The 26,554-nt window shown below is 41.7% G+C and overlaps 1 protein-coding gene across 1 annotated transcript in view; it reads left to right on the top strand.

Annotated features, from left to right (window-relative positions):
• The window catches only part of Chn1 (chimerin 1), a 153,203-nt gene extending 127,060 nt beyond the window's left edge, over positions 1-26,143 (top strand). The window contains exons 8-13 of the mRNA XM_052182719.1: positions 4,221-4,305; positions 12,175-12,348; positions 13,049-13,126; positions 19,078-19,215; positions 22,324-22,429; positions 23,825-26,143. Coding sequence (XP_052038679.1) covers positions 4,221-4,305; positions 12,175-12,348; positions 13,049-13,126; positions 19,078-19,215; positions 22,324-22,429; positions 23,825-23,996 — 753 coding nt within the window. The 3' untranslated portion in view covers positions 23,997-26,143. The remainder of the gene's footprint in view (positions 1-4,220; positions 4,306-12,174; positions 12,349-13,048; positions 13,127-19,077; positions 19,216-22,323; positions 22,430-23,824) is intronic.
• The last annotated feature ends 411 nt before the right edge of the window (positions 26,144-26,554 follow it).

Here is a 26,554-nt window from a genome sequence, read left to right as displayed (position 1 = left end):
TAAAGGTCCTAGTTCTTGTGCTCTTGGGCATCTTGCCTAAGCCTCTTGTGACCCGCTGTAGACCTTCTTTCCTCAATTTCCCTCTATTTCCTTCTTATCCTCCTAAGCAGGGCCACTTCTGACCTGTTCATTATGGTTGAACGTGCGTTACATTTTTATTAGCTTCACAACCATCTCTATAAAATTGTTAGCACAAGTCAGTGTCAGAATTCTGTGCACCAAATGCTACCTATTTGCATTGTGCTAGGATCTATACAGAGGAAGGAGTGTTTCTTTTCATTGATACATGATTGAATGAATATTTTTTAGGGACACAATGTAACATTTCAACAGGAGTGTATTAACCAGACCAAGATAATGACATCAGCCTCACTCAAATATTTGTTTCCTTGTGTTGATAACATTCAAAACTCTTATCTACTAGCTACTTTTTAAAAAGATTTATTTATTTTATTATTGTATGAAAGTACTCTGTAGCTGTCGTCAGACACCCCAGAAGGGGACATCAGATCTCATTTAAGATGATTGTGAGACACCATGTAGTTGCTAGGATTTAAACTCAGGATCTTTGGAAGAGCAGTCGGTGCCCTTAACCACTGAACCATCTCTCCAGCCCCCTACTAGGGAATTAGGTTACTAGCTATTTAAAGTATACAGCTATTTGTTGTTAGCTATAAAGACTATTCATAGTTGTTTGTTTGTTTGCTTGTTAGTTTGATTTTTGAGACAGGGTTTCTCTGTGTGGCTCCTACAGTCCTGGAACTTACTTTACAGACCAGTCTGGCCTCAAACTCAGAAATCTGCCTCCTGGTGCTAGGACAGAAGGCGTGCGCTTCCACGCCTCACTAAAGGCTGTTCTTAAACCAGGTAGCACTTGACTATAATCCCAGAATTTGAGAAATGGAGGTGGAAGGGTTGGAGTTCAGTGTCAATCTTGACAACAATCATTATCAGCCTGTGCTATTAGGAGACCCAAGGTGTGAGAGGAGGAAGGGTCCTCCTATCCAGCTAACTCGTTCAAAGGTAACTGTCTCCCAGTTCTCTCTCTAGTTCCCCTAAGGACCATGTTCCATCATTGACCCCTCTCTCCCTGCCACCCTTTCCCTTCCAAACTGACTAGCTCTCTGTTCTTTTGCATCCCACATGCCAGGTCTTAAACTTTAGTCATTAGTCTGGCTCCTTCTCACCTCCATCACTTCCAGTTCCTCCCTCTCATTTGTGCTGCTCAAATTCATGCCCACTTCACCCAGCCTGATGGCTACCAAAATATCCTGACCAGTTCAGGTTCCTCTAGACTTGTCTCCTTGACTGCATAGTCTAATTAACAGTGCGCTCTCTCTCTCTCTCTCTCTCTCTCTCTCTCTCTCTCTCTCTCTCTCTCTCTCTCTCTCACATACACACACTCACCTCATACTCTAGACACTTACTCTAGACACTTATCATGGGCATCTTCTCACACTGTCTTCCAAATTGTATCTACCACGGCTTTTTACATCCTTTCTATCTTGTGTCTGTCATCAGTAAATGTTCATTGAAAAATACAATATTCCATTAATGAATGAACTCACTATTTGTTTTGATGACCTCTGGAAGAACAAAAAGCTAGAAGAGGCACAGTCCATTGTCATGGAATGACTGTGATCACAGAATGAGGAAATATAAGGCAGGTGAATTTTAGATGTAAAATGTCCACAGGGATCTGGTTAACTGCACTATGTAAGCAGAATAACTTCAGCTAGGGCTGATGCTTCTAAAACAGTTTGCTGGGGACTATGCAAGCTACTTCTAAACATTTTTTTAGAAGAAAATACCCATAATTGATTCAGAATGCCTTTATAAAAATCTGTACCAGCCTGAAGTGTATGAGTAATGATTCCTTAATAGCTGCTTTCTGACATGCACATGCAACCTTTGCTTAGAGAACATGGCCCATGTCATTTTTCGGCCCATGTCACATTTGCACATGTCACATTCACCACTGCTCTCCTGAGGCAGGAAGGGGCTGTATTAATATTGGTAGTCAGTGCTCTTATATTTAAGTAATAAACCGAGCACTATTTATTGTGTGGTATAACTTCAGATGCTTCACCATGAGGTAAATGATAGCTACAAAGGCCTTCCAGGGGCTTATTCCATATTCTCATTCTATTTTTATTCACCTACATATTTCATAAGTAATGCATACTTATCATGACACCTGGCAACCTGTAGGCCAATTTGTATCCCAAAGACTTTCTCCAAAGTACCTTTAGGATGCTATAGTGATATCATCATATATATCTTTGCAAGAGCCCATACCTGTGGTCTCTTCCACATTCCCATCAGAGTGAAGGGGAGGTTCATCCAGTTTTATTACTCTGAGGAACACAGACAAGGGGTATTGGAGGGAATCTGTTGGTCTTGGGCCATGTTCTAGCAAGTGCATGAAATACTTTTAATTTATGGGCTCAGAACATTATTAACAGTTCAGAGGCAAGTGTGTGTTGCATTCCTGACCCTTTTCTTAAAAGATATAAGAGGAATTATGTCTTCCTTTTCAAAATTAACCTGAGACCTGGTCTTTAAGCTTGCTTGTTGTAATCACAAACACACGTCTATCTGGAATGAGCTGTGGGTTCACTGCAGCCATGTATGGATGTTTTTACCAGTCCTGTCTAGCACTTTGGATTCTGATATACTGTATTTCACTGAATATATTAGGGATATTGTATTCGAGATTTTTTTTTCAAGGGTTTCTCTGTGTAGCCCTGGCTGTCCTGGAACTCACTCTGTAGACCAGGCTGGCCTTGAACTCAGAAATCCGCCTGCCTCTGATTCCCAAGTGCTGGGATTAAAGGCATGGGCCACCACTGCCCAGTTTATTCGAGATTTCAACATCTTTGAACTTGAGTCTTATTAACAATGGCTTTTTCACGATTCACTCAGTATAGTTTTTCTGAATAAAATATGTTACACTTGTAACATTTTGGGCTTGAAGAAATAATATATCTGTGTAAAATATATACAAATACATATTCATATCCTAGAGTCATTAGTTTATTTCTGAGACTTATTCAATAGATTTATATCACAGTTATGAAAAATAACATTTTTAGCTACATTTTACTCTTTACAAAATTGTTTCAGTAGATTCACACATTGAAATCATAACTTTTGGTGATTTTTTTTTTTGCCACATTTTCTGTTTCCTACTGGAGAAAATTACCTTAATTAGGTCTAATTGGCAGTAAATTAACTGACTTACTGTATCCTCTCTCTAGTGCATTTTCAACCATAATTTGCCCAAAACCTTTAAATATGTATTTTATATATATTTAAATATATATTTATATAAATGACTTTCAGATATATACTTTTAAATATATATGAGTGTGTATGTGTGTGTGTGTGTGTACATGCATATATATAATTTTTTTTACAACATTGGTTCACTATGTAGCCCTGGCTGACCAGAAAATCATAGGAGCTGCCTGCTTCTGCCTCCTTAGTGCTGAGATTAAAAGCACATGCCACTACATCAGGCAAGATTTTTTCTAATTCTGTTATTTAATGTGTAGGTTTCATATTCATAGCTTCTCTGTTCTGGTAATATTTTTCACCAGCATTAGACTGGAATCTTTTACTTTCCCTATGCATAAATGTCTGTGAGAGACAATGTGACATCACAGGCCTGAAATGCCAACTTTCAGTTTCTCATTAACTGTAGCTTTTGTATGTACGAAGTGCAATTGTTTGTTAAGATAGTAAATATCAAATGTTTTGAAGAAATTGGCTCTTTTTTAATGATTCAGTTGCAACCAATGTCACTTTAAGATTTGTGACCTACTGTTGTCATAGAAGCTGGATCATCTGATGAAATTCTTAGAGTCAAGACATTGTCAACCCTGCTTCTTACCCATCAAGCCACGACACTCAGACTTCCCAGTGTTTGCCTAGCATGCAGAGGAGGCTGCGTGTGCCTGGGAGACTCATTGGAAAATTCCAGGGTAGACATTGTTCCAGGAGGAAATTGTAGTCTATCGATTTGATGTGTCATTGCTTCTAAAAGAAGAAACAAAGTTCTGAAAACACTGTCACTTATCAGTTCCACTCAGTCAGTCTTTCTAAATGTAGCTGCATCTTGAGTTCAGAGTGGCTTGTGTAATGCTGCTTCGATTGATACAGGACAGCCTCCTCACAGATGTCTCTCCCCTCTCTCCACTTTGCCCATTCTTCTTCAGGTGCACACGTTCCGAGGGCCACACTGGTGTGAATACTGTGCCAACTTCATGTGGGGCCTCATCGCTCAGGGAGTGAAATGTGCAGGTAAGAGCCTCCTCTCCGCATCCTGCCAACAGCCCTGCTGAAGACTGCTTGTCATCTGCCCTTTGCCTGCTCACTGGCTGGGCAGAGCAGTAAGGATATGTTTAAGTCCCCAAAAAGGAAGAGGCCAGCTTGTTTCAGAATCGCAGAGAAGGAGATGAAAGCAACATTTGGCCTTGGTGTTGCTTTAACTACATCTATAGATTTTTTTTTTAAGCAGTGTGCAAGGACATATGTTGCCTTGGAAACAGAATTTTAAAGCTGACTTGTTAAGCGGAATTGTCCTTACTAAGTTTTGTTTTTTAAATCAAATCAAAGCAGAATAAAAAAAAATGTCTGCAATTTTTCATTCAAATATGATTACCAAATTCCAAAAAAAGTACTTGGTCATTAATATTTGTGACCCATAAAGATACTGAATGTAATAAATCTTTTCTGTGAAAAATGATGATGGTGTTTTAGGTTTACATTTAGAAACTGTTGCTCATTAAGAAACACTCAATATGGTGGACTAAAGAGATGGCTCAGAGGTTGGCTAACAGCACTTGTTCTTGGAGAGGCCCTAGATTCAATTCCCAGTACCCACATGGTGGCTCACAGCCATCTGAATTCCAGCTCCAGGGGAACCCAGTGCTGCCTTCTGAATTCTGTGTGCACCAGGCACATATGTAGTACATGTAGATATATGTGGACAAAACACTCATACACATAAAATAAATAAACCTGCATTTAAAAATAAAAAAAAAAAAATTCTTGGGGCTGTAGAAATGGCTCAGTGTTCTTCCAGAGGTCCTGGGTTCAACTCCCAGCACCCACATGGTCTGTAACTCTAGTTCCAGGGGACACAACAGCCTCACACACATGCAAGCAAAATATCAGTGCACATAAAATAAAAAATAAATTATTAAAAAAAACAGCAATAGAGAAATTCTTGAGCTGGGTATACTGGCTCTTGGCTTTAATCCCAGTACTCGGGAGGCAGAGGCAGGTGGATCTATGAATTTGAGGCCTACCTTGTCTACAGAATGAGTTCCAGGACAGCCAGGGCTACACAGAGAAACCCAAGCTCATAAAACTAAAAAAGGAGAAAAAAAAAATTCTTGACATATAAAAGCACATTTTAAAGACAATTTAAATTTGTTTCCCCAAATTAGAATCCTAATATCCCTGAATAAATGTGAATTTCTCTGTCCCACCAATGTGTATGTATCCACATGCACACTGTTATTTGTTATATTTTGTGAAATGAAATAATTATTCGCATCATGTGAAATTTATTGGTATAGAACTACTATTCTCAGTACTACCCAGACTACTATTAGCCTGGCCTTAAAAATACTATTTAAGATTTAAATATGTAGTATTTGCTCTAAACAGTAAATATGGTTATCATTAAAGTTGGGCTGTTTAATTTTTAGAACTGAAGCATCTTTGATGTCTTTAGCATACAGCTTCTACTCAACATATGCTAACAGGTAGGGATGGGATTCAGTCAGTAGAGTACTTGCTTAACATGCTCGAAGCCCAGGTTCAGTCCCTAGTACCTCACAGAACTAGGCATGGTGTCATACACATGCAATTCCAGCACTGCAGAGGTGACAGCAGAAGGCTGAGAAGGTCAAGATTATGTTTAGCTCATTTGTGAGTACAAGGCCAGCTGAGATGCATAAGATTCTGCCCTTTTATTTTCTGAAGTATACTGAGAATAAATTATTTCGAAGTGATAATGACTAGAATTTACACAGTATTACACTCATTTCTCTTACCCTATTAGCAAACTGAATATTTTTGTTGTGCATTATATGCAAACATTTTTGTGTGTGATACTAATCTGCGTTTTCTCTAAGTAGCAGAGCACAGTATGTATTTCATGTGAACAGGCCAAGTCTTCTCCTCTTTCCACCAATTCTCTGACCATCAGATTCTAGGCAGGCGTCCCAGGCCAGGCCCGTCAGGATGCTCCCTGCCATGGGCAGAAGGACAGAATGTGCACAAGGGGATCCTCCTGGAGCATCTCAGCTCTAAATCAGGTCTCCAATCCACAAGCAAGCCTCCGCAGATGGCCGTGCTCTTGTCGCTGGGTTGGAGGGAAACAGCAAGGACTGGAAAGCACATGTCAAGTGTGATAAAAGATGGTCAACACCAGTAGCTCCCAGTCTTCCTAATCTTGCAACCCTTTAATTATAGTGACCACCAACCAGTATTCTAACAAATACTGCTTAATGCAGTCTGATACTTATTTGAAAGCAGACATTTCAGCTGAGGTTAGATAATAAAGCTCCTTTAATATTTTCAGCACTTACTGTCATCACCATTGCTGTTGTTATTTTATTGTCAGTGCTGCCCTCTAATAGGAGATAGAAGGCTTTCTCCTAATAATAGAAATTACTTTTAAGTTTATAAATATTGAACTTTTAGTTGGAAGAGAAAAACTTCTATTTTTATTAGTACCTAGCAGTGGTCATTTTCCTTAAAGTCAGTGATAATCTGAACAATCCCTTTTAAACATTTTTATGCAGCCTCTTTTGGTTAAAAGTAGTATTTTCATAAATATTCCAAGGTATAAGCCATTTCTTTTCATTTTCTTATGAAAATAATGACTCATGATACCTATTAGAATGTGAGGTGTTCACTTTAAAGAGGGGGAACAGATTACTCAGCAGATAGGAGCAGCAACTGCTCTGGCAGAGAACTCTAGTTCAGCTCCTAGCACTCACATCCAGGGCTCACAACTCCTATAACTCCAGCCCCATTCTGTAATTCACTTTTTCTGTCTTTGTTATATATTTCTTATCATGAGAAAATGGAGGGTGAAATATAGTTTAATAATGATGTAAAATTAGTCAACAAAACCAAGAGATATAACAAATGATATATCTCACTAATTTATAGGTCAGTATCTTTTGGAAAAACAACTGTTTATGGCATAAATAAATACAAAATAGTCTTATTGGCATACTGAAATGTGGTATGCTGTGCATATGCTGATATTTTTTCAGTGTATGGTTTGCAGAGCATGCTTGGGGCTGCTGCATTGCACTGTGAACTCAAGAATGGAGAATGATGCTAGAATTTTTTTTTAATGTGTATGGTGTTTTACGTCCATGTATATCTGTGCATCACTTCCATACCTGGTGCTGTGGAGATCAAAAGAGCGTCAGATACTCTAGGCCTGGAGTTACAGATGGTTGTAAGTCACCATGTGGGCCACGGGAATCAGTTCTCTAGAAAAACTGCCAGTGTCCTTAACCACTGAGCCATCTTTCCAGTCTCTGATGCTGTATTTTAATTCTATTGTCTTTGCCCTGTGGTCAAAGGATTTCCTCTTGAATCCTGTTGGAAATGTAGTCTCTGAAATTATTCCCAGAGTTTTATATTGTTAAATGGGATAAAGGATATTTGTTTAGTAAATATTTCCTTTAAGTTTTAAGTCTGAGTTCAGTTATTGCTTGATGTAGTTTTGACTGAATCACAAATACATTTAGTAGCTGGCTATATAAAATAGGAGATGATGACCAAAGTTTCAAAGGATAAATTAATATAAGACTGTTAGTGCCATGTATATGTTTTGATGTGTGTTTATGTTTGGATTTTCATTTTAAGGTTATATATGGGACAGGATATGAAGAAACAAGATTATAATGTCTAGGTTTTATAACTGCTTTTTAAAAGTCCAATAAGGTCAAACACAGATAATTGCCAGACTGGTGCAGGTGAAATGTAGCAACATTTTTTTAAACACACACACACACACACATGCATACTGACACATTACACATTATTGAACAAAAGATTGAAAGTATACGGTTCATCGTTGGTGCTGACAAAGTCCTCAGCATATACAGTGTGGTGGGCAGGAAGGAGTAGGTGTGTGGGCACAGCACAGGCTGGTCAGTCTGCAGTCCATCGAGGCCCTGCAATTCAAGCTCAGTAGCCTTAACACACTAACGACTCATTCTCTTCAGCTGTGCAATGATGGCTTGTTCCAAGCTGCTCTTCCAAAGCCACGTGTGACCTGTGTTACACCCCTGAAGAGCAAGGCACAGCCACATTAGTACTAATGGCCACATTTCAGACACTAAATACACTTTAAAAGAGTTCTCCAGCTGGCTTTTACTTCACTTTATCAATAAGTATAACACCAAACACACACACACACACACACACACACACACACACACATCAGTCATGACAAGATATCTTCATTAACCAAGAGAAAACTTTGAAATCTAGAAAAGCTGGGACTGGAGAGATGGCTCAGCAGTTAAGTGACTTCTTGCCCTTTCAGAAGACAGGAATTCAGATCCCAGCACCCACATGTGCCTGTAGCCTGTAACTGGAGAGCCACAGGATCTAGTACCTTCTTTTGACCTCTACCTGCATGCATGTGGTACACACACACACACACACACACACACACACACACACACAGTAGAACACTGAGTTTTAGGTGAACATGTAAAATTTATTTTTAAAAGTGAGTCAGGTTTAGCATTGTAAGTTTAAAGAGGAGCCTGTTGAATGGAAGATTGACGTGGCTACTGTACTTACAACACTCAGTAGACACTTATCCCACCAGGATCCAGGGAAGCCTAAACTCAAAACATGAGATGCTCTGGGTGTCAGACAAGAAGAGTAGCTGTACTAAAACACTCCAACAGAAATTCTTGAAAACATGGCAAATGTCAGAAAAGAAATACCACTGTAAAAAGCCCTGAAGGCAATCTTGGCATCTAGAAACTGATACCTGAGAGGGTACCTGGGTGATGGGCTGACCAGAACAGAAGTGACAAAGGAATCAGGGAGACTGAAGACGGAGCACAGAAGTTATAGTTCAAGCACTTGGGAGAAAACAAAAAACAACAACATTTAAAGTTAGCTGAAAGGGCTGGCACTGACGTACTAAGAGCCGCTGTCTAACATATGCAAGGGATTAGAGAACCCCAACAGCATTAAACATAAAAGAGGACAGCCCTCAGCTACAGGCCTGGGAGGGTAGAGTGAGATGCTGGCCAAATATCTGAAAGGCAAATGTATTGAAAACTCACCAGATACGGTGAATACAGAGAAGTTAGACATTAATTACTTGAACTTAAATAAAATGTGTCAAGAACGATGTAGACACGAAGTCTGCAGCCCCAGTCACTCAGACCATTTTAGAACCTTGAGTTCCACATGGCCTCTGACCGTCAGCTGGTGGTGACAAGGCCATGCAACACACCTTGCAGCAATGCCTTGGCAAGGCCTGTACCACTGGCAAGCACCCAGTACTACCTGGAGCTCTTACATACAGTGGCAGACACCAAGGCTTGCCCAACACTACAAGAAGCACTAAAGAGAAAAGGTGCCAGACCTCACTCCAGGTTGATAGCCCACAGATTCTAGAATGAGGACCAAGTTTTACAAGTCTGCCACAGCATTTGAGTGTTGGAGGAAAGAGATCTTTTTGATATATGTTTGCCTACTTGTTTGCTTTATTGTCAAATTAGAAATTTCACATGTTAAGATGCCAAGAGGGGCTTCACTCTTAGCCACACAATCATTTGGGCCTCGATATGGAGCAGTGCTGCCTCGTTTCTTCAGGTAGTAGAGTGAGGACTTGCGTCAGGAAACATTTCTGTCCTTAGTCATGATACTATTTAGACATGACTCTGGTTTTGCCCTCTCTGGGATGTCCACTTAGGCTCACCTGTGCAAAGACCCGGCTCCCTCCAGCACGCCCAAGCAGCTCCTCTCAGGCTCCCCAGCTGGTTGCTCTTCCAAGTTGCCAGTGTCTGTCCATTCTATGACAAGACGTGTGTATTTGTGTGCTGGCTCTTCTTGTCCGTGCCATGACACTCATTACTAGTTTGATGCCAGCAGCATCACCAGCACCTGGTACATCAGCTCAGTAGCTCTTGGAACCCTCACCCTCTCCATGCTGTGACATCAGCAAAATGAAACTGCGCAAGAGCTGAGGCAGCTGCCCAGACAGTCTGGGATTCTGGACACAAACTCATCTACTTCATTTAAGCTAGTTTTGTAAGAGATCCTGATAACAGTTTAACTTAAAAATTAGAAAGGTTATAGCCAGGCGGTGGTAGCGCACGCCTGTAATCCCAGCACTCTGGGAGGCAGAGGCAGGCGGATTTCTGAGTTCGAGGCCAGCCTGGTCTACAGAGTGAGTTCCAGTTCAGCCAGGACCACACAGAGAAACCCTGTCTTGAAAAACCAAAAAAAAAAAAAAAAAAAAAGGAAAAATTAGAAAGATTATACTTTTTAAAACATAAAGGTGGCATTTACTTTAATTGAATTATTTTCTCAGTATAGTTTATCACTTGAGTCTAATTTAGCATACATAGCATGTTTGTTGTTTTTCATCCATTATAAACTTTCGTGGTACTCATGTTGTTGAAAGGGTGTCTCGGATATAACTTGGAAGTGCTTGGGTTCTAGTACGTGAGATGTTATAGCCCTGCAAAACCAGAGGAGTAACTTCAATGGAGGCACAATCCAACATGGAGACCTCAGGGCTCCAGAACCACTGAATTCTGGAGTTTCAGCTCCACTATGTACCTTGGATAAATTCCTTACCTTGGCTTGTGAGATATAAAAAGAAAACCGAAGAAGCAGTGGCTATTTGATAGTGCTTTGTGTCTATAAAGGAAACAGCAAACACACAGCACCTGGTATAGTGCTTGGCAATATTAGTAAGTCCTCCATAAATGTTAGCTGTCGAGCATAGTAGACTGTTTAAACTACTCAAGAAAATAAATGCTCTCTTTCAATAAAAGGGGCTTGTGAATAGATATAAATAGGAACAGATTTGATTGGGGTTTTTGTTTGGTTTGGGTTTGGGGTTTTGTTTGGTTTGGGGCTGTTTTGTTTTGGTTTTTTGAGACAGGGTTTCTCTGAAGTTCTGGCTGTCCTAGAACTTGCTTTGTTGACCAGGCTGGCTTCAAACTCAGAGATCTGACTGCCTCTGTCTCTGTCTCCCTAGTGCTGGGTTTAAAAGCATACACCACCCCATCTAGCTGGAACAGATTTATTTAATTTTAAGAAGATCTTGAATACTTTTATTTTGATTACCCAATTCCACTTTATATCAAGTAACTTGAAATATAATTACAACTTACAGTAGATTTAAATTACTTTGAGCTATATGACTGGTCTATTTTGTGCCACTGTATCAAAGAACCTTCAACTAGATAAGTTATAAAGAACAAGAGTTAGATTCCATAGTTTTGAGATAGAAGGTTCGAGGTACCAGCATCTGGAAGGGCTTCCTTGCTGTGTCTCCCGTAACAAAAGGTGGAAGATCAAGAGAAGGCAGAAGAGAAAACCCTCTCCCTTAGGCCTCTTCATAGCAACACTGACCCATTCATGACAAGGGACAAACCCCCGCCCAAAGGCCACACCTCTCGACATGTCATAAGAAAAATGAAGAAAACATACTCAAATCTTAGCATCAGTGATGTGACATTCTATTATGTATAACTATTTAGCACTTAATGGTTTCTGTGTGGGGAATCTATCATTTGCTTTTGTTTTTGCTTGCTGGGATCATTTAGAAACTTAAATAATAAAGCATTAGCCAGAATCCTGGCCTCGTTGGGTATGATAGCACATGCCTTTAATTGCAGCATTCAGGAGCAGAGACTGGCAGATATCTAGAGGCCAACCTGGTCTATGTAGAGTGTTCTGGGTCAACCAGGGTTACATAGTGAGACTATCTCAAAAAGAAAGAAAATCTTGGCCTAGTTCTAATCAAACTTTTCCAGGAGGAGAGAGCTGCTGTTCCTCTCCTCGGAGGAGCTGCACTTCTGCTGAAACAAGCACTCCAGAATGCCCAGGCTGAAAATAATCATGACTTTTTCCTGCATTCTTTCACAGATTGTGGATTGAATGTTCACAAGCAATGTTCCAAGATGGTCCCCAATGACTGTAAGCCAGACCTGAAGCACGTGAAGAAGGTGTACAGCTGCGACCTGACAACGCTCGTGAAAGCTCACATTACCAAGCGGCCAATGGTTGTAGACATGTGCATCAGGGAGATCGAGTCCAGAGGTGAGATGTTTCGATGCCTTCGCTCGGGGCTCCCTAGGCGTGTGCCTTGTCTTTAGTGTTGCTGTTGTCTTCAGTGATGTGGGGAATGGTGTCAGGAAGCATGTGCTCTCACATCTGCAGTATATTAATGAGCAAACAGCTTGATTTCAAGGAACATTTAACTGGTTATGGAAAGTAGTATTTAGGATACATTAATGGATGGATGTCTGCAGTCTGCAAAGATCTCTCTGCAGAGATAGATTCACCTTTCAGGTTTTAAGTTGTTCTCTTGCCAGGTAGCAAAGGCAGAAATGCCCTATTAAAACATCAAGAGCAGAAACCTGAGCTGCACCCTAATTATTCTTACCCTCTTGGGAAAACAGCCACAGACCTGCTGATGCAGGCTTTCTGTTATGTAAAAGACTTTATGATGGAATTGGGTGATGAATGATTTCCCTTAAGATTTAACGGTACTTGGTCTAATTAGGCAACATGATAGCCAAATTATAAATATCCAGGTGACAGTAGGTCAGAAGTAAAAACAGTGGAACAGATTCACTTTTGGAAGATGTGGGGGAAACTTCTAGGCATGTGTGTTTTATTTATTTATTTTTCTAACACATTATCTGTCCAGCTACAAGTATGGAGAGATGTTGAAATGTGAAGGAAAGGTATGAATTAACAGAAAATTGGTTCACATGCTTTATTCATTTTTTTTCAGGTCTTAATTCTGAAGGACTTTACCGAGTGTCAGGATTTAGTGATCTAATTGAAGATGTCAAGATGGCTTTTGATAGAGGTATGCTTTTTTCAGCAGAGCCATTAACTTAGATGGTCTTCCAGAAAGTCAGTTCCTTATGCTACTCTTAGATTAATTTTCTAAATGGCTGATGATTAATATATTCTGCAAAATGTTGTGATAGGCATGGTAGCACACACCAAGACCCCAACACTTGAGAGGTGGAAGCAAGAGGATCAGGTGATTGGTACATAGTGAAGTTGAGGCCAGCCTGTCTAAAAACTAAGCCAAACAAACAAAACAACAAAATTCAACTTACACTTTCTTGTCTTTGCATCAGCTACCTTAAAGGTTCAGATTTCCTGGTGAGAAAGAAATACCACACTCATATCACCAGGCTCTGAATATCTAAGGTTGGTCCAAGTTCATCAAAAGCAGAGATCAATTAAATTTCCCAAAACTGACAGAAGAAAACTGGACAATGTAACCTTTCCTCCTGCCCCAGCCTGAGTTAGCCACTCAGCCCTCCCTCAGCCCTGTGTGACTGACTCATGTTCTAGCTCACGTGCAGGGACCAGAAGGCTCAGAGGAGCTGAAGCTGGGCCTCAGTCCTGCCCACTGCCGAAAGCTCGCTGCCATTTTATAGCTTGCAGGAGGTGAGATACCGTTCTTGTTTGTAGGTCTGAATGGCCTCAAACTTGACATTCCCCTGCCTCCGCTTCCCTAGTATTGTAGTTATGTGCCACTCTGCCCAGCTTAGACTTTAAAAGTAACACTTAAGTTCTGATTTGTGCTGGGTGTGGTGGTGCAGCCTTTATGCTCGTCCCTGGGAAGGTAAAGGCAGATGGATCTCTGAGTTCAAGGCCAGTCTGGTGTACAGAGTGAGTTCCAGCATAGCTAAAGGGAACTTGCAGGGGGCGGAGGATGAAGTTGATTTGTTTTGTGACCATCCTGTTTGTATTTCCTTTGTACCAGAATAAGGTAGCACCAAAGAAAAGCTATTCCCTTAAATACAAAGTTAGTGATTTTTTTTCCCCTCTGAGATAGGATTTCTCTGTGTAGCCCTGGCTGTCCTGGAACTCACTGTGTAAATCAGGCTTGAGAAATCTGCCTGCTTCTCTTCCTCACAAGAGCTGGGACTAAAGGTGTACACCACCACTACCCAGCTAAGTTAGTAATTTTAAACGCCTCTTTTGCTTTACAGTGTATAGTGTGTGTATAGTGTGTGTGTGTGTGTGTGTGTGTGTGTGTGTGTGTGTGTTTTGGAGTAGGAGATGTTGTGGATTGAACCCAGGGCCTCATATGCTAGGCAAGTGTTCTACCAAAAGGCCCATCCCTAGCCTGAAAATGTACGCATTTCTAGTTCTGTCATATTCTCTGTTTGCAATCTTCTCATAAGCCTCAAAGACAGAAGACAAAAATAAATTATTACCAACCTGCAAAGAGGAATATAGGCCACCTAAATGTTTTATGCAAACAAAGATGGTAAAGTAATGATGTATAATGTACAAAAACACATCAAGGGACATCCTGAATCCATGCCAAGGCAGCAACTGAGCATGTCCACTCCCAGCCTGCAATACCCCCTACTTTAAAAGGTCAGCAGGTGCCATTACAACTTGGCTGCAGTCTTCTTCAGGTGGGACCACAAACAGTATATGGTGGGTACACTGAAAGATCATGGGTGGAGCTTCATCACAAGAGCCAGGGCCATGTGGTCAGTGAGCCAAGGTCAGAGAAGGAAAGAAAGTCAGAAGGCGTTACAGACTGTGCCAGTAAGTTGTGGTTCAGCATATAAAACCAGGACCTGGATCCCACATTTTAGATTTATATTGTTTTTAACAGAAAACAATTTAAAATGAGACAAGTGAAAGACAGTTGTGTGTGTATGTGTGTGTGTGTTATTAAAATTCAGGTTTAGGGGGCTGGAGAGATGGCTCAGAGGTTAGGAGCACTGACTGCTCTTCCAGAGGTCCTGAGTTCAATTCCCAGCAACCACATGGTGGCTCACAACCATCTATTATGAGATCTGATACCTTCTTCTGGTGTGTCTGAAGACAGCTACAGTGTACTTGTATAAATAAAATAAATATTTAAAAAAAAAAATTCAGGTTTAGAGTCAAACACTCATGTCTTTAATCTCAACACTCAAGAGGCAGAGGCTGGCAGATCTGTCAGTTCCAGAACAACCTGGTCTACAGAGTGAGTTCCAGGACAGCTAGGGCTGTGTAAAGAGATCCTGTCTCAAACAATATACATACATTCCTACATGCATAAATTCAGGGTTTTTTGTTTGTTTGTTATAAAGAGATGGCTTGGAACTGGAGAGATGGCTCAGCAGTTAGGACCACTGACTTCTTCTAGAGGTCCTGAGTTCAATTCCCAGCAACTACATGGTGGCTTACAACCACCTGTAATGGGATCGATGCCCTCTTCTAGTGTGTCTGAAGAGAGCTATAGTGCACTCATGTACAACAGATAGATAGATAGATAGATAGATAGATAGATAGATAGATAGATAGATCTTTAAAAACAGAGAAAGGAAGAGAGATGGCTTAGTGGGTAAAGTCACTTGCTATTATGTCTGACTTGGTTTTGGCAAGCTGGAGTGATCTGATAATATGAACTTCAACTGAAAAATAGCCTCCATCAGATTGCCTCTAGACAGCCTCCATCAGATTGCCTGTAGACAAGTCTATAGTGTATTTTTGTGATTGACTAACAGGTGGGTCCTACCCAGGGTTGGGAAATGCCTAGCCTGGACTAGTAATCTGGTGTGTGTTAGAGAATAAGCTGAACAGGCTATGAAGAGCAAGCCAGTAAGCACCCCTCTGTAGCCTCTGTTTTAGTTCCTGCCTTGGCTTCCCCTAATAATAGACTGTAATCTGGAGGCCAAATAAACCCTCTCTTCCCCAAGGTGCTTTTGGTCATGGTGTTTCAATAGAGACCCTAATTAGACAGTCCTGACAACCTGACTGAAAGGAGAGAACCAACTCCAACAAGTTGGCCTCTGACTTTCACATGTATTCCATGACACATGTGTGCTCCCACACACACCATACATACATACATACATACATACATACATACATACATACACACATACACACATACACACATATACATACATACATACATACATACATACATACATACATACATACAAACAAAATAAACAAATGGAAAATTTTGAATTCGTGTTTAATACAATAAATATATTCAGCAGCTAAAAATAAGGAATGGAATACCAGCATATGTTATTAAACTAAGCTAGGTAAAGAAGCACGTGTTGCATGATCCATACACATAACATGGACAAACTGTGCAGACTGATGGAAGGAATATATATCATCATCCTTTGTGGAGGCCAGAGCCAGGGCATGCTGCTAACAAGTAGAGGGCCTTTGAAGGGCATAAGAAAGTTCTAAAATCAGACTATGGCAGTAGTCACATACCTTTGTAAGTACATGAAAAACATTGAATTGTATACTTTAAATGATTTAGTTATATCATGGGAAAATTCTATCAATCAAATTTTAAAGCAGGTTTTAAAAGAACTGTCTTAATGATGTCTATAGTAAACCCAAGAGTAGGCTCCTAGCTTTCTAAAATCTCTTTTGTGCTGATTTAGTCACTGAAAGTTGACATTAGCTGCTGCCATATGCCAGGCACTGAGTTCTTTACTATAATTTGGTAGTTAACCTGTGTTCTTGGTCCTTGCATCTGTGTAGGACTTACAGTAAGTGCACAGTGGTTACTGGTTTCATTTTCATACCATCCATGGAGGAAACTATTAGTAAGTGGAAAACATAACACAGCATGGTAGAGCAAGGGACAAACACTGCAGTTAGGAGAGGCTTCCTAGGGAGAAATGTGCACGCTTGTGCTAACCTACACAGCAACTGTGCAGGGAGGAGCAAAGCCCTAAGAGCACGCGCTGCAGCCTAGAGAGGCACTGTTAGAGTGGACACTGCTGGTGCCACCACTGAGTCGCCAGAACGCTAAGATGGGCGAAGTCTGGACCCTACCTGCCCCACGTACAGTGGAGCTCGAAGAATGGCCGCTTGATTTCCCAGGCTAAAGACTGGTAACACATCCGGCCTGTGTACGCTGGGAAGTGGACTGTTTATAAACGCTGGAACAAAGGGGTTATAGACCCTGGGAACAGAGGGGTTCTGTATCCTGGAGCAGAGGGACACTTGAATCTGGAGTCTTCATAGAACATGATTACCAGGTATTGGAACAGGAACTCTGCCTTTAGTCCCTTCTCCAGGTCCTTAGGCCAGGGCGCCTACAAGCTTGCCAGTGTCTCCTCAGGGGACATTGCCTGTGTCTCCAGAAAGCACTCTGTCCTGCTTCATCCTGTCCTGGAAGTGGCTTGTGAAAGAGGCACTTAGAAGTAGACTCACAATCAACCAGAACTTAGAAACGCTGAAATACTCTGCATTTTCAAAGAGAATGGATTTTTTTATGGGCTTTTATGAAGTAGTTTTAGAGTTTCAGAACAATTTAGCTGAAAGTACTGTGATTTCCTTTGCAATTCCTCCCTCTGGCATCCACGCCCAAGTTCCCTGTTACTAACTTGATTTTGAGATGGTTTCATTATGTTAGCCCAGGCTGGTCTAGAACTCTAGACCTTTGTACCCACCTCAAGTGCACTGGGATCCAAGCATGCCCCATATTGTCTGTCTTAGCATCTTGAATTAGAATCATATATTTGTTATCATTGATAGCCTAACATTGATACATTATTAACTAAAACTCAGAGTTTACACTGGACTATCTTCTGTCAGCATCACAGTATCGTCCACATTAGTTTCACTAACATAAAAATCCTCATACTCTACCTGTTTGTCCCTTCTTCCCCCAAATACTTAGCAACCATGAACCGTTTTGCATTTTCCAATTGGAATCATATATCACAAAGGCATTTTAGACTGACTTCTGTCACTGCATTGATGGTTTCTTTTGTGTTTGTCTTTTATAGCAACTTGTTCCTTTTCCATTCCTAAAGTCTGTTCACCTGTGCATACACATAGGCTTGCAGATACACACATATCTAGCAAGGAAATGATACTGATTAAGTCACCGATAGAATCAGATTCAGATTTTATAACAATCTAAATACAAGCAGTGCTGGGCCCGTGAAGACAGCCTGCTTCTGAGTGAGTGTCGCAGCTCCGCCGCCCCCCCTCTTCTCACATGAACACTCAGGCTCTCTGCGCTTCTGTGGGCGTCTGTCCTGCTTTCCGCTTCTCATTGCCTCCTGACCCGAGGCCCTGGTCTGGCGAGGTCCAGATGTTACCTCTGTGAAGCCCAGTGGGAATGAGACAGGACATTTATAATTGTTATTGTTGTTTTACATTTATTAATGGGGGGTGTGTCTGTGGCAGTCAGAGGACAGCTTGAAGCAGTGGGGCTCTCACCTTCCACCTCGTGGGTTCGTGGGTCACACTGGGTTGGTAGAACAGGCCTGTGCTCTCTTGCAAATCATGCTTCTGTTAAACAGAAAGAAGGCAACACTGCGTTATTGCCCTGAGAATTCTTAGGGGTAACTATGAAATGTAAAGCGATTTCCACCCCAGTCTACATGCATACACACACGGAGCTGAGCAAGGAAAACCAAGTAGCTTGAAGAAAAAAAATGTGAGAAGTTTTACAGAAGTGGATCACTCGTGCATACCATGTTTCATGCTGAATTTGATCTTAGAAACTGAAGTGTTGGTTGTTAATAATGAAAATAAAGGGTTTTTTCTTTAATTGTTTATTTTTTGTTTCTTAAATAAAAATCACCTAACTCACAAAAACATCACAGCTAGAGTTCCAGGTCTATTTGAGCATAGACTTGTCCAGTCCCAAACTCTACAAACTTCTGTACAGTTAGAATAAAATGCATTTTAATTAAAAAAAAAAACTGAAGTGTTGCCTATCTTTAAAATGTAATCGTGCACAAATCATGTTAAAATGATACGGGTTGTGAATCCAATGTTTACTTTTATTTCTCTTACAAGACGGTGAGAAGGCGGATATTTCTGTGAACGTTTATGAGGACATCAACATTATCACTGGCGCACTTAAACTGTACTTCAGGGATCTGCCGATTCCTCTCATCACGTACGACGCCTACCCCAAGTTCATAGAGTCTGCCAGTAAGTACAGGGATGCGGGAGTCCAGCAGCCAACAAGCCGCCCATCCTCAAGGGCCGCTTCTCCTGCTAAGTGTCGTCAGGGTGGGTTGTGTCCGGGGGCACTCGTGCCCTCTAACCCAGATGCAGCCTGTCCTTAGTTTCCGTACTTATACCAGGCACAGACCTTCAGAGTTCACAGGCGAGCACTGGCTCTTCAATTACACTTCTGAGACTCAGGGTCACATCATCAAGAAGTTTTGGTTTGGTTTGTTTTCAGAATTGGGAAGCTGTACTCAGGCCTCATTACTCATACTCTTCTGCCAAAGAAGTATTTGGTTTTTTTGTGGATTTTTTTTTTCAGTTTTTGGGTTTTGGGGGCCTTTAGTTTTTTGTTTTTTGTGTTTTTAAAATTCTAGTTAAGAAGAAAGTGACTTATTTGTAAAATTTTATTTCTGTTTCAAAACTCATACCTGTAACCCTTTAAAGAAGAGAAATATTAACAGTTTCTGAGTATTGGCATCATTTAAAAAAAAAAGATTGTCTATTTCTGCCATTTCGCCTCTGTCTTTAAAACCGTGTCTCTAGAAAGTTTTGTGGGCAGTACTTGAGTGCCTGGGAGAGAAGGGGGGCTGCTGTCCAGGGGAGAATCGGGCCAGTGTGGTGTCAGAGTCAGTGTATGGTAGCATGTTCCCAACTAGAATCAGCTGGAAGTGTGGGGTGTCTCTCTCCGCAGCCACAGGTTCCTCCAGGGCAGCGTGTTCACTGGACAGCCATCTGAAATCACAGATGGGGCTCTCCCTAGACCTCTACCTCGCCCGGGTGTCTGCACCCCAACCTTAACTCTTCTTATTCTCCTCTTTCGCATATACGCCCCATCAGGAAATCTTAAGAACTCCATCTTCAAAATAGACTCAGAATAAAATATTTTCACACTGCTACCATCTACACAATATCTGCTCTAGGCCCTGGATTTTGTCTTACTGGGATGGCCTTCCTGCTGTTTCTCTTGACCTTCTATAGACCTTTGTATTCCGCATAGCAGCTAGAGGAAAGGGAACTGTAGAAATTGAGCATTAGGGCCAGTGAGAGGGTCGGGGAGTAAAAGGCACTTGCCACCAAGGCTGACAGCCTGAGCCTGACCTCCAGTACCCATGGGGTAGAAAGACATGATCTCCATGATGTGCCACTGTACTCACACGTGCAAAAAAAGGACCATGTTTAACTGTGCATTGGGTCACATAACGTTCATAACCTCCCTGTTCTCCTGCAAGTCTTCCGATTTGACACAGCTCACATGAGAAGAGCTCTGCAGCCACGTCTGCTCCACTCCCTCAGTCTTACACGCATGCTCTGCTCTGGGCCTGCATACGGCTCAGCGGCAGCCATCTTCCCTCCTCCTCATTCCTTCAAGACTCTGAGGTGGCTTCACTCAGGACCTTTCCCTGGTGTTCAGGTTTTTCCTGACCATGATTTGGAATCCAAGCACCCAGCACAGCATCCTTTGGGCTGTCTCACAGCGCCTGCCTCATTCCTGTGCACTGTGGCCTGGGATGCTGGCCTCAGTGTTTGCTGACAGCCCCTTTGGGAGGAAGTAACTCTCCTGAGCTAGCACACCCGTGCTCTCCATAACTTCCCACTGTCTCAAGCTCCTCCTGGACAAGATTAATTGTAGAAGTTAAAAGGAAAAACCTGCTTTTAATTTACAAAGTCATGTAGCTTCAAATTAATTGGCCCTATTGGTTAGCTTTCCATAGTAAACAGAATTTCCTTCTCTTCATTCTAGAAACCAATTGACTACATTTCAGTGTCTGAGAAAATAGCTGTGTTAGGAATAGATATGCCCTTCAATGTCCCCAAGGTGTGGAGTTCATGCATTATCCGGGTGGCAAAGGCAAAGTGCATATTTTTTAAAATAAAGACATGAACAAGGAATTGAGGAAGCTTTGGACCAAAGTGGTACAGTAGTCAAAGGTTCTTTTGAACTAAAAGGCTTCTGTCACTGATCATATATATTCTGACAATCATTACATCTGCTCAGCCATGCTTAAGCCCAGTCTTTGGTCTACACTGGCTTTTACTGGGCCCAGTATACATTGCCATTGAGCTGGGCTGTTTATTTGTTAGAGACCAGAGTTTTAGTCTTCTGTCTTAAACACTAGATACAGGGCAGATGGAGTCCTCCCAGCATTTCAAGGCTGTCATGTTGATTAAGACTTGACAGTGTGAGGTCCTGTTGTGGTTAGCCTGAGACCAGCATTTAAGGCACTCCTGTAACCAGAGTGCTGGTGCACTGTGGTGCTCTTCAAGAGCACAGAATTCCGACAGCATCAACTCCTTTTGTTACAGGTGTGATTGATGCTCGAGCAGGGTTCTTACAGAGAGTGGCTGGTGTGTACACCCTCAGTGCCACTCTCAGATGTCAGATGGAGATCTTCTCTTCATAATGGACTCCCTTAGGAGAACCTCCTTATCCCAAGATCCAGCTATGGCTCGGCACACCTAGAGCGTGTGTAGTGTATTCTTCAGAACTTAGGCTGAGGAATGGAGAGTGCTCATGCTTTGAAGGGAGATACCAAATAGAATAAACACAGCAAGCAAATGTTAGATGATATGTTTCTTAATTTAGACAAATACAGAGCTGGCATATTGCTCAGTGGCAGAGTGCCCCCCTAGCATATGTGAGCCATGGGTTCTTCCCAAACACTCCAAAGAAAACAATGTCATTAAAAAATCATCAGGAAGACTTGGCCAGAAATCACAAAGGGCAGTGGGCTACCTTGTCTTGTATACTACAAAGGGATTTCTGAATATCCTGAGCAATATGTACGCCGTTCTCAGAAGAACTCCTTAGAGTGTGTACGGCTTTGCTGTGTTTCCACATGTATCTGAATTTGATGGAGCTGCATACCCATATCTAGTGTGTTCACTCTTCTCAAGTGCCAGACCTAAGCCCTCAAGCAGGAAAGCCCATTAAACTGTATTCCCACACTGAACCTAAGGTGGCCTTTGACAGCTGTATTTTGGCTGTGAGAAAATCGTTTTCACTAGCTTTACAAAAGCATCACGGAAGAGCACTCCATGAGCATTCACATCAGTTTTCTGCTAGAGCATCTCTCCTTGATGTTGTAGAAATTATGGACCCTGATGAACAATTGGAGACCCTTCACGAAGCACTGAGATCGCTGCCACCTGCCCACTGCGAGACACTCCGGTACCTCATGGCACATCTCAAGAGGCAAGTTGCAGCTTATATCTTACTGCTGTATTACAACCAAATTTCAAGAATAAAATTAAGCAAAAGGTAAAAGAAAGGTCATGTTCTATTGAGTGAATGCGTAGGTGCATAGCAACAACATTGTCTTTTGAGAAATTGTGCTAGTTGGGAAAGGATGATAAAAATAATTGTGCACTGCAGTACCTCGTGCCAGCCTCATCCTGACATCCGTGCACTGCAGTTCTAGGGTCTGCTTGTCAGTATGCTAGTGTTCTGCAGACATTGGTGAGCATTGTGTGGACGGGGAAAGGGTTGCTGCTCTCAGCTTTTGAGGCAACTCATTTTTCTTTGCTTATTGTTCCAAGTAAGCACTTCAAGCTTGGCATAAGCAGTTTGGATTTTTTAACTGCCGTTTTAACTGCTGTTACCAACATGGAAAGTGCATAAATGTGATGAAGTAGGGAGGACTGTGGTCAGGGTGGGATTGGTGATGATCAGACATTTCAGTTATGTGATGTCAGTGGATTTAGGGCTTCAAATGCTAAAATCAATTAGAAACAAAAATTCCATATGCCCCAAAGCACATTTCAGTCACTCACGAATACCTGTTCCTTCCCTCTTTCCTTCTTTTCTCTTCCTTCGTTCCTTCCTTTCTTTCCCTCTTTCTTCCTCTTCTACATCCTACTCCTTCTTCTCTTTGTCTTGCCATGTAACCCTGGCTGACCTGTATAGACCAGGCGCATCTCCAACTCACAGAAATCTGCCTGCCTCTGAAGTTAAAGGTGTGAGCCACCACACCCAACTCTTTCCCATTTTAAAAGCATCATGTTCAAACTTCTTTTGAGTATGTTCACAACTAATGCCAATTGTAAATTAAAGTTTGCTTCATATTTTGGTGTTAGTTAAGTGTTCTGTAATAAAACTAGTAGTTTTCTGTCTGTGCTGTTGCTATAAAGTAAAAGGAAGAAATACAGACCCTGACTTCTCTGACCTGTGAGCCACTCTTCCCTGCCTGCACAGATGCTCTCCTAGACACTCAGAGTTCACTTTGCCTAAGAGAGCCAGAGACAAGGGAAGGGGCGGTCCTCCTCCTCCTCCTCCTCCTCCTCCTCCTCCTCCTCCTCCTTTACCCCCTCCTTTTTGGAAAAATATCTGGCCAGGAGAATCCACAAATATCTGAACCCACACAGTCTATATGTGAGCCCCAGCAATCACCAGGACTTTAAATTATTTATCAGTATGACTTACTTCAAAAGAAGTTGTATCCCTTGAAGTTTCTAAGAAGCATGGAATAATAATTTAGGAGAGCTGGCCAGTGGGCATAGCTTGACTGTGTCTCTGGATTCATTGGGTGCTCAGACTTGCTGAAGAGCATCCTGTATCACTGAGTCATCTGTCATTTGCTGTGTTTTTCAGAGTGACCCTTCACGAGAAGGAAAATCTGATGAGTGCAGAGAACCTTGGAATTGTGTTTGGTCCAACCCTCATGAGATCACCAGAGCTAGACCCCATGGCCGCCCTGAACGACATACGCTATCAGAGACTGGTGGTAGAGCTGCTTATCAAAAACGAAGACATTTTATTTTAGAGTTTTGATTTGAGGAGAAAAGAAATGGTTTACAGATGAAGGAATGTTTTCTAGTAATTTAATTAGCTTCATTAGCTGAATTGTTTCTTGCTTAGAGGTTTGGCCAAATACCCAGATTAAAATGAAGGAACTTCCTGTCATTTCTATAGCTCAGCCGTCCTTGTAAAACAGTGAACACACACTTTCTGGTCCTGGTAATCCTGGGTGTTTATCATGTTAAGAGACACTCAAGCTACTGCATGATTACCCCTTTTTGGTGAGGAAACCCCATATCGAGGAATCACAGACTTGTGCCTGCACCTCCTCTCTGCCTGGGTTGTCTGTGGTTGTCACCCAGCATGCTTCCCAGACTAAACTGTCATGACTTTGCTTTTGGGGTCCATGCCATTGGTTTCTGATGCTTGCACACACGCGCATACATATAAGCAGCGCCCTGGCTGTTGCATCACCGTCCCTGTCGCATCCGCCAACTCCACAACGGTTCCTCTCCAGCTTCTTCCTCCTCCTCTGACATAGTGCTTTGTCTTCAGCAGAATCAGGATGTGCTTTCAGATATGTTACTTCAGTGAGCTCTCAATAAAAACGCACCACACAGCATTTTCTGTTAAATTATTGGTTTTCAACTGTAAATTTATATTTTTACCTGGCATGCAGTTATTAATTTATTAAATTTGGCTTTTAGAAACCAAAATACTTACAGCTTTTTTTCTTGCTGTGGGAAGAGTAGCTAGAAAACTATGTTTGGCATTTACTTAACATCGATTACTTCCCTGTCCCTGCCTGTCATTAAAATACTGTGGTAATCTCCTAAAATAACTTAAGCTGCCTAGAATTGACATTCAGTCATTCGGTTTATTTTTTTTCTCCTATTGCTCTGGGAGAAATCTGTAATGTTTTCTCCACTTTGGGATCCGTTTTCCTCTGGCTCCATGTGAGGACTGCTAACTGGATGGGCAGCTCTGAACACCTGCCAGGCTAGTCAGGAACAGCCAGGGTCATGTGTGGGATTCCGTAACACTGCTGAGAGGCGTTACAGGCAGCTTGTCAGGCAGAGAGCAGGTCTGCACTGGATGACCTGTAGAGCCTGAGATCTGTGTGTGTTGGAGACTGCCACCTGTCAGCCATGTGACTTTGAGCAGAAGACCATCTTGTCCTTTCTCTGGGTCTGTTAGATGAGCACACACCTAGATCTGAAGTTCCATCCTGCTTTAAACAATAAAACAAAGCTTGTGTGGTTTTAGATTTCCAGTAATAAAAGTGCAATAATCCCAGCACTTGGGAGGAAGAATCAGGAAGATCAAGTTCAGAGCCAGCCTACTCTGTCTCAAGCACTCAGTAGAACAGCTGAGTACCGTAGTGCGCTATGGTCCTAACTACTGAAGAGGGAAGAGCACTTGAATCCAAGGGTTCAAGAACAAGCCAGGCAACTTGAGGAAAGTGGCTCAAAATAAAAGGTGAAGATGAAATACATTTCTGAGCTCTAAAGTCTGCCTCAAAACAGTGGGAACTGATGGAAATGCATAAATGTCTAATCTGCTTTCTAGGCTGCACTGGGCAGCTGGTCAGTGGTGAGTTTGCTTTCTCACTGTTTACATTGAAGGAAAGTATTGATATTCAGAGATATTCTGTCTAGCTGTCTTAACCAATGTCCTGTGAAAAGTTTCACCACACTTAAGTATCAAACAGAACACACAGATTAAGTACAGCGCTTTGGTTTAATAAATCATCTTCAAAAGTAGAAAAAAAATCACAGGGCGGGAGTCAGCTCAATAGTAGAGTGCTCACCTTATATGTGCAGAGGATTTAAACAACTACACTGGAAAAAATGTTAAGCCAAATTACAGCCATGAAGCGTATCCACATTTAAGCACACAACTTATAGATCAGGGCCTGTTGTTGTTATCATTATTAACATTACTACTACTACTACTACTACTACTACTACTACTACTACTACTACTAAAAGGAGGAGGAGAAAGGACAGAAGAAAGAAAGAGAAAGAAAGAAAAAGAGAAGGAAGGAAGGAAGGAAGAAAGAAAATGTTACACTGAGCCGGCAGTGATGGCGCACGCCTTTAATCCCAGCACTCGGTGGATTTCTGAGTTCAAGGCCAGCCTAGTCTACTGAGTGAGCTCCAGGACAGCCAGGGCTACACAGAGAAATCCTGTCTCAAAAAAAAAAAAAAAAAAGAAAGAAAGAAAGAAAGAAAGAGAGAGAGAGAGGAAGGAAGGAAGGAAGGAAGGAAGGAAGGAAGAAAATGTTACACTGTCAAAGAATCTAACAGAGCTAAGAGGCTCTCTGGGTTCTGAGACAGGATCTTACTCTGTACCCAGTCTGGCATGTGACTTACTATGTAGCAGGTAAGACTCACACTTCTAGGTCTTCCTTCCTATAGGTCTGAGTCACATGCCAGACCTTCCAATACTTTTTTATTATTCTAAACTATCAGATCCAATTTTTGTAGTTAAAGGAATTATAATTTAAATAAGGCACACTATATTACATGTGCTTGCCATACCTTAATGTATAAATGGATCCTCCACAGTTCCTTGCAACTC

The sequence above is a fragment of the Apodemus sylvaticus genome, chromosome 5 (assembly GCF_947179515.1).
Source record: "Apodemus sylvaticus chromosome 5, mApoSyl1.1, whole genome shotgun sequence".
In the NCBI taxonomy this organism is placed as follows: Eukaryota; Metazoa; Chordata; class Mammalia; order Rodentia; family Muridae; genus Apodemus; species Apodemus sylvaticus.
This window is presented reverse-complemented; position numbering and strand designations above follow the sequence as displayed.